This window comes from Carassius carassius, chromosome 12 (genome assembly GCF_963082965.1).
Source record: "Carassius carassius chromosome 12, fCarCar2.1, whole genome shotgun sequence".
Taxonomy (NCBI): Eukaryota; Metazoa; Chordata; class Actinopteri; order Cypriniformes; family Cyprinidae; genus Carassius; species Carassius carassius.
In genome coordinates, this window is record NC_081766.1 from 19,531,281 (window position 1) to 19,545,395 (window position 14,115).

At 40.5% G+C, this 14,115-nt stretch overlaps 1 protein-coding gene across 1 annotated transcript in view; it reads right to left on the reverse strand.

Annotated features, from left to right (window-relative positions):
• Window positions 1–8,251: 8,251 nt before the first annotated feature.
• LOC132155064 (glycogen debranching enzyme-like) overlaps window positions 8,252–14,115 on the reverse strand; it is a 29,707-nt gene continuing 23,843 nt past the window's right edge. The window contains exons 24-33 of the mRNA XM_059563839.1: window positions 13,984–14,086; window positions 13,357–13,582; window positions 12,995–13,106; window positions 12,778–12,913; window positions 12,541–12,653; window positions 12,057–12,268; window positions 9,363–9,460; window positions 9,187–9,274; window positions 8,967–9,100; window positions 8,252–8,867 (exon numbers count right to left, since the gene is read on the reverse strand). Of these exons, the coding sequence (XP_059419822.1) occupies window positions 8,750–8,867; window positions 8,967–9,100; window positions 9,187–9,274; window positions 9,363–9,460; window positions 12,057–12,268; window positions 12,541–12,653; window positions 12,778–12,913; window positions 12,995–13,106; window positions 13,357–13,582; window positions 13,984–14,086 (1,340 nt within the window). The 3' untranslated portion in view covers window positions 8,252–8,749. The remainder of the gene's footprint in view (window positions 8,868–8,966; window positions 9,101–9,186; window positions 9,275–9,362; window positions 9,461–12,056; window positions 12,269–12,540; window positions 12,654–12,777; window positions 12,914–12,994; window positions 13,107–13,356; window positions 13,583–13,983; window positions 14,087–14,115) is intronic.

Sequence of the window (14,115 nt, forward strand, 5' to 3'; positions counted from 1 at the left end):
GATTACAATGTGCAACTAGACGGATGTACTGTTAATTCTAGTCTCAAATATATGGGTGTTATATTAGACAGCAACTTGTCTTTTGAAAATCATATTTCCCAAGTTACAAAAACAAAATTCTTCCATCTTAGAGACATTGCCAAGCTACAAACATGTTACCTGTTTCTGTTGCAGAAAAGCTAGTTCATCCATTCATGACCTCTAGACTGGACTATTGTAATTCAATTCAATGCTAGGTGGTTGTCCTGCATCTTCAATAAACAAGCTACAGGTAGTCCAAAATGCAGCAGCTAGAGTCCTTACCAGGTCAAGAAAATATGATCACATTACCCCAATTTTACAGTCTCTGCACTGTCTACCTATTAAGTAAGGAAGGTAGAGCTTTTTCGCATTTAGCTCCCAAACTGTGGAATAGCCTTCCTGATAATGTTCGAGGTTCAGACACACTCTCTCTGTTTAAATCTAGATTAAAAACACATCTCTTTGGCCAAGCATTCAAATAATGCATCTTGTAATCTTGGACTGCAGTTATATCCAATCAATTATTCTTTATCTTGGGTTAAACTAAATAATTTTACTTGGTTGGAACAGCAGCTACACTAATTATGTCTCTATTTGTTTCTCTGGTTTTGAAATCCCATGATAACTAGGATATACACAAGCTTCAGTCTGGATCCAGAACACCTGAGAAGAGATGATGCCAACCCCTCAGAGGACCTCAGATGATGCTAACCCTGAAACAACATACAGAACTACCAAATGTTGCTTTAAGTTTGATTGCATCATATAAAAATTGCTGTTAATAGTGTTCATGGTCTGTTTGATTACATCTTCAATTTATTTTTCCATTCAGCAGTTTTTAGCAGCATTTTTTTTTAAATAAAGCATAACAGCAAGCATCAAGTGTATAACTATAAAGTTGAACAGCATGGTGCATTTATTATAGACCTACTATTTGTTAAAACTAGATTCTATGTATTTATCATTACAATATATTTTAATAGATACAATTTTAATAGACAATTTTTAAGATAAATGTTAGGTTATATTTAGTGAAAATGAAAATTTTATTTGATATGAGAGGACAACATTGGATGGACCTTTTCACTGGAGGAAGCATTAGCTATTATGAATACAGGTCCTTGTGGCACTCCATATTTTACTGGTGATAAATGAGATGACTCCCCATTTAAAAAAAAAAAAATGGTAGCGATCAGACAAGTAGGATCTAAACCATCTTAGAGCCTGCCCTTGAATACCTGTATAGTTTTGTAATCGATCTATGAGTATGTCATGATCTATGGTGTCGAACGCAGCACTAAGATCAAGTAAAACAAGCAATGAGATGCAGCTTTGATCTGACGCAAGAAGCAGGTCATTTGTAATTTTAACAAGTGCAGTTTCTGTTTCATTGTAGGGCCTGAAACCTGACTGAAATTCTTCATACAGATCTTTTTTTTTTTTTTTCAGGAAGGAGCACAATTGAGCAAACAAAACTTTTTCTAAAATTGTAGACATAAATGGAAGATTTGAAATAGGCCTATAATTTGCCAGTTCATTAGGATCTAGTTTTGGTTTCTTAATAAGAGGCTTAATAACCGGCAGCTTAAATTGTTTTGGGACATTTGTTATTGTATTTCTGATGTTATCTATTTTATCTTAAAGCGTTAGCACTCGTTAGCTTGTAATTAGCATTTTCATTCGAACCTATCACTGTTTTCTTTTCTCCTCTCCTCTCTCTCGCTCCAGTTTTTCACAAGTTCATCAAAAAACCGCAGTAAGAATATTTCATCAAGCACGGTGAGTAATGGCTTCTCCTGCTATTATTATTTGCACCCCTTGCCACATGTACAGTTTATCTATCTCTGTCGCAGATGAGGGATTCACATGTGATAAATGCAGGGAAATAGTTAGGCTGACAGAGAGGATTTCAGAATTAGAGACATGCATCCAAACTTTAATTGAGGACAGTAAGAATGTTAGGGCTCTAGATACGGCTTTGGATGTACAACAACTGTAATTTCCTGAAAGCCTATAATTTTCTGAAAAAAAAATGACACCTTACACTTGAAGATACCACATTATGTTATAATTTTATACTCAAAGAACCAAAATGTGTGAAAACTGCCAATTTTAGCTTTAGGTTCTAAAGGGTTAATCTCCCAGGTGGGGGTTCCGAAAGAAATCCTCACCGATCAAGGCACAGCGTTTATGTCACGTACGTTACGCGAGCTTTACGAATGGTTGGGCATTAAATCGATTCGGACCAGCGTCTATCACCCACAGACTGACGGCCTGGTCGAACGAGTGTCAAAACGCAATCCCTCACCCTGGCCCCTGGGGGAGATCACCTCTTGCCGTCCCAGCTCACTGACGTCACAAGATTGCAGGCTGAATTTGCCGACGTGTTCTCGCCCCTACCCGGCCGTACAAACCTAATTCAGCACCATATCGAGACAGAGCTGGGCGTGGTAGTTCGCAGCCAGCCGTATTGCTTGCCTAAGCATAAGAAAAAGGTAGTTCAGGCTGAATTAGGCGCAATGCTTGAAATGGGAGTAATAGAAGAGTCCAACAGTAACTGGGCGAGTCCAATAGTTTTGGTTCCAAAGCTGGACGGCTCGGTCCGTTTCTGTGTGGACTACCGCAAGGTGAATGCTGTGTCGAAATTTGACGCGTATCCAATGCCGCGGGTTGACGAGTTACTTGATCAGTTCGGCAGGGCTCGCTTTTATTCGACGTTGGACCTAATGAAGGGATATTGGCAGATCCCCTCGTCTCCATTATCCAAAGAAAAGACAGCTTTCACGCCATTTGATTTACACCAATTCGTTACCCTTCCGTTCGGGTTGTTCGGGGCTCCGGCCACCTTCCAGCGGCTCATGGACAAGATCCTGCGACCCCATGCTGTCTATGCCGCTGCCTATTTGGACGACATGATTATATTTAGCAATGATTGGCAGCGGCATATGCAGCATTTGAGGGGCGGTCTTGAAGTCGCTGAGGGGGGCTGGACTCATGGCCAACCCGAAGAAGTGTGCGGTTGGGCGGGTGGAAGTAAGGTATCTGAAGGGTCATTGCTAACATTGCTAACCCACTGTTGTAACTCAAAGCCACCAGATGCTAGAAGGCTACAGAGTTTGTCTACAAGATTCTTGGCCATGTCACGGGAAGCGAAGCTCTGGAGGCAATTGTCCACATAGAATGACTTCTTCACTGAAACTTGTGTGTCCTCTCAAGGCTGGCTGTGATCTAGAACGTGCTTCTGTAAAGCAAACGAGGCACAACACGGACTGCAAGTGGTCCCGAAAGGCAGTACCTGCCATTCATAGACATCTGGGATTCTGTCTCTTTGCATGTCTCTCCAGATGTATCTCAGCAGAGGTTTATCTTGTGGCAAGAGGCGTACCTGATGGAACATGCCACGGATGTCACTACTGATGGCAACAGAGTGCTCCCGGAAACGCAGAAGGACTGCCAGGAGAGATGGACCAAGTGTTGGACCAGGTAACAGTAGCTCGTTCAGGTTGTGCCCTTGATATGAGAATGAACAGTTAAAGACCACCCTGTTCTTACCATTATGCTGCACCATGTGGTGTGGGATGTACCAGGCTTCCTTTGTTCTGTCCACTTGCTCCTGACTAAGTTTGACAACATAACCAGCTTGCACTAGCTTGGCCAGCTCCCCTTGGTATGCTGCAGTTAGAACAGGGTCCCTTTCCAGCCGTTTCTCGATTCCTCTCAACTGGACCTGGGTATCCTGTCTCACTGTATGAAGTACAAGTTCCTCTGGCTCCCCCACAAGACATATTTTCTGCACTGCATCATGCAGAATGATGGTCCGCTCTGATCCATCATCTAATATGGCGTAAGCCTCCATTGCCACGTTGGAATTCTTGATCAGAACCTTAGTCACTTTGAGCAGTACTTTGCTTCCGGAGGTTGGTCGGTCAACATATAAAACTGCACTGGAAGGAGCTGCACTTGGCTGAGATGGCTTGACCTGGTCATTGACATCATGTAGTACCATAAGGTGCATCTTGTTGCAGGTTGGGCAGAAAGTCTTTAGTGTGCAGTTAGCTGCTTGATGTCCATGACCACAACACCAGCATCGGTTCTTTGTCTTTATCCAGTCCATCTTCAGGTCTTTGCTAAGAAGCTTGAAGCTGTCACAGCCATTCAGATAGTGTTTATTATTGTCACAGTATGGACAATAAGCTCTCACCTTCTCTTCTCTGACTGAAGCTGGTTTAGACGTGGCTGACGACATTGATGTGGAATGTGACTTGTCGGTACCAAGTAGAATGGTGGTTGGTCTGCGAAGCTGCTTAGACTCTCTTCTCACCTCTCTGCCACGCACTGAAGATTCCTGCCTTGTATAACAAGCGTACTGGCTATTGTCTTCCTGTACTTGAAGCTCATATTCCAACCAATCAGCGAAGTCCAGCAAAGTAGGAATAGAGACTTGCAAAGGGTGGGTGTACCGCTTGAAACTTGATCTGAGGTCATGTGGCAGTTTACTCAGGAGTCGAGACACATGTGATCCACATTCCAGCTCTACAGTACCTTTGTGGCCAAGCTGCTGCAACATACTGACAAGCGAACGCACCTGCAGTCCGAACATCCTGAAGGCCTTTACCACTCCACTGCGTATATTAGCTCCATCGATCAGCTCAGCGATTCGTTGCAGGGCTAATTGGTGGGGTTGACCATACATCTTATCCAGAGCTTTCATGGTGTTGGTGAAGGGAAATCTGGAATTCCTGTAAGAGTCTGCCACAAGGAGGGCCTCCTCCAGTTTCAGATGGTCTGTGAGGATTTGAAATTTGAAACGTTCTGTGGCATCGTCAGGCAGGATGAGAAGCAATTCTCAGTCTTGAAAACTCCCTAGGGTTTCTGACGTTAGGCAGGGGATGGTAGGGGCTGGACCTCTGTAGATTTTCTTTTGGGTACATGAGGGTAAGAAATGATCTGAGCTGTATTCTGCATGGGCTGGCCTCCTTCTTTCCTGTGATGGGACCACGGACTCAGGCAGCTGAGGTGGCTGGGAATATGGGGAAGTGTTGGGATACCTGAACTGAGCTGAGTCACTATAATGTGCTGTAAAGGAGGGTCTCTCATGAGGGGAGGAAGAAATGTTCATGTTTCTCAGATCTTCAGTCAGCTCTGAGCTTTCCTCTGGCACAGCTGGGTGTGGCAGTCTCTTAGTGGCAGATGGTGGCAACCTGGAGCGTGGAGCTGGTATTGGGCGGTATGGCTGTGGAGTCTGAAAGTTAACTGCTGGAGAGTGAGAGCGTGGTGATGGCATTTGTGGAGTGATCGACTCGGGTGGAGAGCTCTGCTTCGATTTCAAGCTTTGAAGCTCATGCCATAATGCAGCATTCTGTTGACGCATCTCTTGGAATGCTGAAATGATCTCAGGGAGCTGGCTGGATTGTCGTTGCAAGGCTGCGTTCTCCCTCTTCATCTCCTCTAACATGGCTGTGTAACATTGGTCAGTCAGTATCCACTATGACAGCTGGTTTTAGCGCTTTAAATGATGGGGTAAAAGCCCCCCCCTTGGCGGTTATAGGCTATAAATGATCATATATATATATATAATCTTTTATGATGAAAAGAACACCCAAGCCATCGGGATCGGCTTTCCAAAAAAACGAAGGAATGAGGAAGAAGAAAAACGGGCCCAAAGCAGAGGTAACTTATGTAGACTATATCATCAAGCTCACAGCCTACCCGGAGGAGATAAAGATGAGAATGACCAACAACTTTTTACACCTTAACAGTAAATAAAATGCATTATTATTATTATTATTATTATTATTATTATTATACCATTTTACCAAAGGAACTTTTTGCGGTAGGCTATGAGTTAACAGCAACAACATGCTGTGTTACAGCATTGGAGTAGTCTACGTGATACGCAGGTATACGCCGTATAACCACTCTTTGTGTAAATAGGCTAGGGGGGGGGGGGGGGGGGGGGGCTCTCTCTCGCCTTGGGCACCAAATAACCTAGAGCCGGCCCTGCAGGTAAGTAACCATGATTGCTGTTGATGAGACCCAGGTCCACTGAGTGTCTAACTCAGGTTCGGATTCATGGAACGGCTACAGGGTGTCCGGTCAGAACATTAGGTCTCACACCAGGAATGTACTTCAGGGTGATTTATTGTGCAAAGATGCGTGTGGTTGATTAGTTGCACGCACACATATATCCACACAATCCTTAAATGGGCCACTTCTAACTAATTTAACTATGAAATATTGACTATAAACACATCCACACATCCAGCCTCTATACTGTCTTGGTTCTCACTTCGCTGAAAGATTTGGAACAGTCCAAATCACGAACACAGGCGGGAGGGTTCGGAAGAGTTCACTTTCAAGGGGTGGCCTTTCTTACAACTATATATTGTTGCAAAACCTCCCCCACGACCAGTCTGACGGGGCCCATGTTTATAACCGTAGTTTGGTGGAGTAGACTCATTTAGACCAATATAATCATTTGGTTTTAGCCAGGTTTCAGTCAAGCAGAGTACATCAATACTATTATCTGTGATCATTTCATTTACAATAACTGCTTTGGGTGTGAGTGATCTAATGTTTATGAGCCCAAACTTAAAAAAATATATATATTTCCTATGACAAAGGATTTTCAGGCAGGACATATAAAAGAACTCAACATACCGAAGAATAACCAATAGACATAACTGTGAGCCTGGTGGTATTGGGGGAGGAACTTTCTCATTTTGGAGAGCATTTGATTGGACAAAAATCTGTGCGGTGCAGGATGAGTCACCATTATTTAAATCTTTTTTTTTATTTTTTTGAGGAAAAGAGACTAATTTTAAATGTTTTGTTTTCTTTTTAATGAGTACCTTAATACTTTGAAATTATGCTGTATTATTAAGAGTAATTTCCAACAATCTCATGGCAATTTGCAGCTACAGTATTTTACACTTTGGTTAATTGGTGGCTAATTTGTATGATTTTGTACAAATTTGTACAATGCAAATCATATTTTCATACAATCTGCTTAAAAAGGTGAGTTACATTTTTCTAAAAAAAAATTGTTTTTATAAGAATTTCAATACGAAATCACCACCTCATAAAATAGCCATGTTTTCCTGTCAGATTACCTAATTTACTGGTCTCATATTATTACCATCGTAGTTTCCTCAGTGATGATAAACTCACGATTACATAAGCCGCAGGGGTCAACTTGAGTTACATCAACCGACCTGGAGGGGTCAATACACATCTCTGTATTTAACTCAGTAACCTTGCAGGTGGCGGAGAATGCCTCCGAATTCCAAGGCTTCATGTTACGAGCTTGGGAAGTGGGTGGAAAAACTGTGGTGGGGCGCTTTTTATCAATAAAAACCAACCAATCCCATGCCCTGAACTGCTTCAACATAGAGGTGCTTTATTGTTATTTTAAGTTAAAGCATTACATTTCTCATTCCTATTCAAACATTCAAATTCAGACATTTAAATAATAGCTGCAGTATTTTCTTTAATGCTAAAATGAGGCATGAGTCATGGAAATGATTTTGGCCCTCAAAAGTCAACTCTCAGCCAAGCATCTGTAGTCAAGAAATCCCAGTCTGAGGCTACATGGGAAGCACCAGAAAACTCCTCCTTGGGTGATATTCAGTTCTTGCATGTGTTTAACTATTGTTTAAAGAGGCAAATTATACTCTTGTAATCTCTAAAAATCAAACACTTGGATCAAAATTCTCTATGATTTCAAAGCCCTTACAGTGTGACATTTGGGACCATGGTGAACTGCTCTACAATTGGGTCAATTGGCAATCAGTCCACTCTGAGCACATCACCATCACCTAACAAAACTACATCTACAATAATAAAACCACCAGCTGCTTCTCAGCAAACTAGCTCTTTACCAGTGAGTATTCTAATAGACATGCTCCCATTTTCTCATAATCAGGTGCTTAAATGTAGTTTTATGTTTTTTTTTTCAAAACAGACATTTGAGTGTGATGTGGCTCAGTGCAATTCTCCATGCACTAATTTTTCACTCACTTTTACTTTTAATCAACCTTTGATCAGTATAAATAGTTTTAAAAGTAATAAAATTGATCATAAAAGTTTTATTGCATTTATAGAATAAACTGTGGAGGATGTGAACACTTGAAATATGTAATAAAATAAATAATGGTCAACAAAAATGTCTGCGCTTTCTGAATTAAAAACAAGAATTTATAGTTAATAAAAATAAAACATTTTCCAGATACTCAGTCTTTAAACATTCTTTTTATTTCACATTGATACGTTTTTAGTTTTCCTAATTATTATTTATTATTTTGTCATTTTGAAACATGCAAACGAAAACATTTGGTGAGTTTCAAAAGTTGCATCCTAACCTTAAATCAGTGTGAAAGACATTTGTGTGCAAAGAAGTAGGACAAACACTATACATGAACTAATTATAGATTACTCTAGACACATTCTGAATACTCTGGCAGAACAACATCAACATTTTAACAATGTACCTAAATTCAGCTACATAAAGGGCAAACTCACAGTCTCAAGTAGTCTAGTAGAAGCTGGATGAGTAAGGGAACAAGGAAAGCTCATACTAATTCTAAAGTAAGGGAAGTGTTTTTGTACTTTACACACTTTCAGCTATGAGTTCAGGGTTGTAACGTGTCCTCAGACCTGTTTAGGTAAACAGCACACAAACATGATTACACAGGAACACTTGTGGAAGAAAAGGGTGCATGATCTCTGCTCACAGATCATGAAGAACCTCAAGCACAGTGGCAAGAGACCAGGCTTGTGTTTCACAGCTAAAAGAGCAGTACTGGCCATTCTCATTAGTGAGCTCCGGCAGTCCCTTCCATGATGACCTGAGCAACAAATGACAGATATATTAGATCCTGATTTCATGGTCAGAGATGATATGGTTAACTGGTTCTGAGGGCAATAATTGTTCATGCAGTGTTTACCGTTCCATGTGGACATAATGGCGAGAGAGGACATTCTTCACCAAATACACTGTTTTTTCATAGGTGTCTTTTCCAAGCTTCTTTGCAAAGTTGATCTTTGCACGGAGGAAGTAACCAATAGGCCAGAGCCACTCCTGATTAGGGTAAATAAATATAAAGGTTAGGAATCCCAAAAAGAAGGCGGAAATTGTTCCAATGAAGCAGTACAAATGGATCATACAGGGCCTTGATGGTAGTTGAAGCCCCTGGCGAGGTTATAGTTGTCATTGTCCAGAGAATTGTCATAAACTCCACAGTAAACCATGTCACTTTTAAAACAAACAAATCACGAGTCACACACAGGAAGTAGGAAGAATGTTACAGGTAATGCAGCAGAATTAATTTTGGGACTCTCACTCTGGGTCTAAGGTCTTCATCCCAAGAGGTCCAAGCAGTTTCTCTTCTGCAATGTTCAGTGCTTCCCAAGCGTGCTCCACAGTAAACAGCTCTGGAGCCTAGGAATTAAAACCATTAGAAATATACTAATTACAAACTATTAAGCTTTTACTCATTTAGGCCTGGGACACATTAGACGATTTTCAAATCTTATTTGATTTTAAATCCATGAGAGACCACAGACATGAAGACAGTTTCAACAGATTTTTCGCCCTTATAATCCTTTTGACACGCACACTAGGTGATTAGACCAGACCGGGAGACCACACAAACTTGTTTATTTTACTTGGAATGATTTCACAGGGACAAAAAGAAGAATATGGGTGATGTCCTTTCTCAGTTGTCTACTTTCATGGAATGTTTGAGGCTGCCAAATTTTAGCTATAGAAGCACACAACATCTGGTAGGTGATGCTTGCTCACTCTTATTGGCTATCGTGGGTATCACGTCAGAGGCAGCACAATTAAAAGCCAATAAAAAGGGACACTTTGTCTCGATTGGGAACAGTTAAATATTCAGAATGACACCACATAATAGAGGATTTTTTTGGACAAAAAAATAATTTGTGACATGCCTCGAATCGGGCCACACCCCCGATTGTTCAGGGGTGCAAATCATGCTTAAAATCAGCCTAACAATTTGTGTGTGGCCAGCCAAACATAGATCCTCATCAAACCAAGGAAGCAGAAACAATACAATTGCTCCCAAAAATAGATTTTCACTGATATTTTTGGACATTCTGATGGCATATCTTTCCTACTCATATAAAAACATGCATGTCAACAGTTTTCAAAGACTTGGGGGCCTATCTTAACAATTTAAGCACATGGCCTAAAGCGCATTTGCGCTAAGGGCATGTCCGAATCCACTTTTGCTAGTTTAAGGGGAAAAAAGGGTAGTCCCTGTTCTCTTAATGAGTAATGGGTGTGTTTTGGGCATAATGTGCCATAAACCAATCAGAGTCTCATCTCCCATTCTCTGTAAAGGCAGTTGCAGTCATGGCGGGTTCACTGTTTACATGGCGGAATAAAATTTTTCATTTTTAAAAAGGTTTGTGTGCTGTTGTGCATGCCTGTATGTGTAATAAGCAAAGTGTAGCCGCCTATAGGCGCATATTACTAATGCGTTCTTTAAGTAACAAAGACAAACTATTGCACCAGACTTTACACCAGGTATTTGTTGGTCAATGGTGCAGTCTATTTCAGTTGCCTCAAAATTAGGGTTGCCACCCTTACAATACGGAATCGTCCCGTATTTGAGAATAAAATAGTGCGTCCCGTTTTGAATCAATACGGGACGGGGTTTGTCCCATATTTTCGTAGTTGTCTTCAATGGAGCATCTCATGCAGATCATCCCACCGGCATTCTGTGAAGACTCGTCCTATTCTGCCCCTGATTGGGTAATACTCGCTGCCATCGTTTGATTGATTGGTTTGTTTCAGGTTCACGGCCAATCAGAGTCAGAGGAGGGCGGAGGCTGCTCCAGATAGCATGCTTCAGTGCATTAACTAACAAGATTTTAATAAAGTATTATTAAATGTGGAAATTAACATGAACAAAGATGAACAACTACTGTATAAGTGCAGATCATTATTAGTTAATGTTGATTAATGTAGTTATTTTAAAGTGTTAACGATTTGTTTATTACGGTTAAGGTGTACAGTCAGACACAATCATTATTTTAATAAGAGATAAGATAGATATATTTAATAATAAAAATATAGTGCCTAAGTGAAGCAAATAAACTACTTAACTAATTTAAATGATTGCATTATTCAATAGGCTACTGTAGAATTAACAATAGACTATATAAAATAGATTAACTTACCAATAATAATAATAAAAAAATTGTGTGTTTTACATGAATTTAGAAATGTTTGTGGATTGATTATTTATTATGTGGTTTCACTGTTTGGATGGTGTTACTGTCTGCAAACAATGACAAATATTTTATCCAAAATCCGTGTTCACGCCACCTTATACAATTACTAAAGTTCATTAGCAATTAATATGTTTATGAAAACATATTTTAAGTTGTGATTTACCACCACTGGCACGTCATCGGACCTTTGGTCATCGTGGCTCCGAGGGGTGTGTCCCCGCCCAGGCATCCCTTATTTTTCTGTATTGAAGGTGGCAACCCTACTCAAAATAGCAACACGCCAGCAATGCGCCTCAACACACCTCGTTTTCACACCAGCAGGCCCATGGGTGCACAAATGTGCACAAACGCATTTGCTATTTAAACAATGTGGCTCAGGAAATGAAAAAGATAATGCCATTAGATTGAAACTTGTAAAAAGAACACTTGCGTCGTGCCTGGCGCTGCATTGTGCCGGGTGTATGATAGGGTCCTTCATGTGAATAAATAACCATTTCAAATAAACTGTTGATTTGAGTAATTATGGTTGCTAATTATAGAATTAAATGAACATAAAACACAAATACAGCTGTAAATAATTTTTGATTATGCAAAAAATCATGATAAAACACTATGAAATATTGCAAAAATAGCAAACACGTCAATTAATAATATATAAATAGGCAAATAAAGCACATAAAGTAATCAAATAAATAAGCAAACAAAAACTAAAATATAAATATAATATATATTCAGATCTAATCAAGTGTGTTCGTTTTAGAACGAATCCTCACCACCACCATGGCAATGGAAAAGTTGGGTCTGAGCTGGTAGTCACACCAGGGGCTGGACGCTCCGTAGCTGTCTTTGTAAATCCCCCTCTTATGAACCAACTCAGGATGCTTCTCATTGGGGTCGTTTGGGTCATGGGACACATAGAACATCTTCTCAAAGTTCTGCTGGATTTTTCTGTCCCATTCTTCATAGGACATAGAGAGCTGTTTGCCTACAGGTATAACATAAATGTTTGTGATTCAGAGATTCTGTATTTGTGCCTTTGGAGTAAATCACCAATATTAGCTTTGATCCAAAGCTGCCTCGCTGTCTACTTAGGCAGTTATATTTTAAGGCAGCATTACTTTGCTTTCTACCTTTTGAAACAACCTGCATATTGGGAGAGTGCCTGATGATGCCTTAAAATGCTGTGTAGAAGGGCAGCTCGCTATGTTTTGGAACAAACTAATGTTATGAGTACTAGTAAGGTCCATCTGAGCTCACCGTCTTTGTGTATGGCCACACTATTGTAAGGAAAGAGCCCTTGTTCATGTAGCTCCACCAGCCAACGCAAGGCAGATTTGCATAGACCCACTATTTCCACCGCTGATCCATCTCTGCATTAGGAACACAAGAGTCATATTGATTGGCAACAGTCATAGAAAATGAGGCAGAGAAAAGAGATCCACTTATAAATCGCCTCTTATAAATAGAATATATTTAAGAGATTTCAGTGTATGCCTGGGTGTAGCTGGTATCCCTTTGTTGCGGGCCCTCTCACTCTCCCCCATTTTATCCATCCAGGTCCCACAGTTGAACCGATTTCCACCATACACAAAGCCGGTGTCTGGGTTCACCTTAGCCACAATGTTGAAGCCTGAGAGGGTTCAGAATACAACAGATATAACATTTTCTCAAAGGACTCTTTAAAAAAAACATTTTTTTTAAAAGGCTATACCTTCGTCTCTCATGTTGCAGTCAATCTGTGGTCCGGCCTTCCTCTCTCTGAACTCTATACCCTGCATGTGGCGCTCCATGGCCTCATGAATGACCTCATACAGCAGCTGATCCTGTGACCGCAACAAAAAATAAAGGTGACATCTGGGGATTTCTAAAGCGCTAAACATAAACCACACAAGGCAAATATAATGACGGGATAGAATATTTGAAAACAAACCTTTTTTTTTTTTTTTGGTGTATATTTTGACATAAATGCATAGCTAAACAGGTAGTGAACACATCTACTTAATATTTATAATTAATCTTCAGCTGAAATGTAAGAACATGAAACAGAACAATGTGTTTTGGCGGTGTACTCACTACAGTGCCAGCTGTCAGGGGTTTAGAGTCATCTGTGGGGTACATCCTGGACACAGGGCATTGGAGAATGTCAGTGCCGCTGGGTACCATGGTACAGTAGTCCTGAATGCACTGCAGCCACCACCACACCGCATCACGGCAATTAAAACGGGCCCCTACACCCTCTCCCAGCAGGTTGGGAATCAATCCATGTCTCATTGTGCCAGCAAAGGCCAGGATGATGTTCCTGTAAAGCAGGATAAAGAGGAAAGAAAAGAACTAAGAGGAAGAAATCTTATCTCTAGACATTCAAGAATAAAATGATTTGATCTTTTTCTCAAATCTAAGGTCATCCATTGAGGGGGAAAATGATGCATTACAACTAATTCTCAAATGATTCTGGATGGATTGATATTGATATTTTAAGATAATAAATTATAAAAGCATACTGTATGCTGAACTTACTCCTTAACTTGCCAAAAATGTGTCCATCTGCACTGTTGATGAAAAACTGATATGCTTTGAGAACCATTTTTGAATATGATAGTGATTCTTTAAATTAAAACCAAACTGAGAAGTTGCTAAATATTCTTATGCCTATTGGTCTTGGTTAATTATTGTAGTAATGAACTGAATTGAAATGAATACCTGGCTTCCAAGTGACGGCCTGTGACCAGCATTAGTCCTCGCAGGGCGATGAATGTGTCCCTTCCCCAACAACGGAATATTCCAGCGGAGAAATGAGGTAGGCCTGTGGAATGAGGAAGTCATCAAGACCAA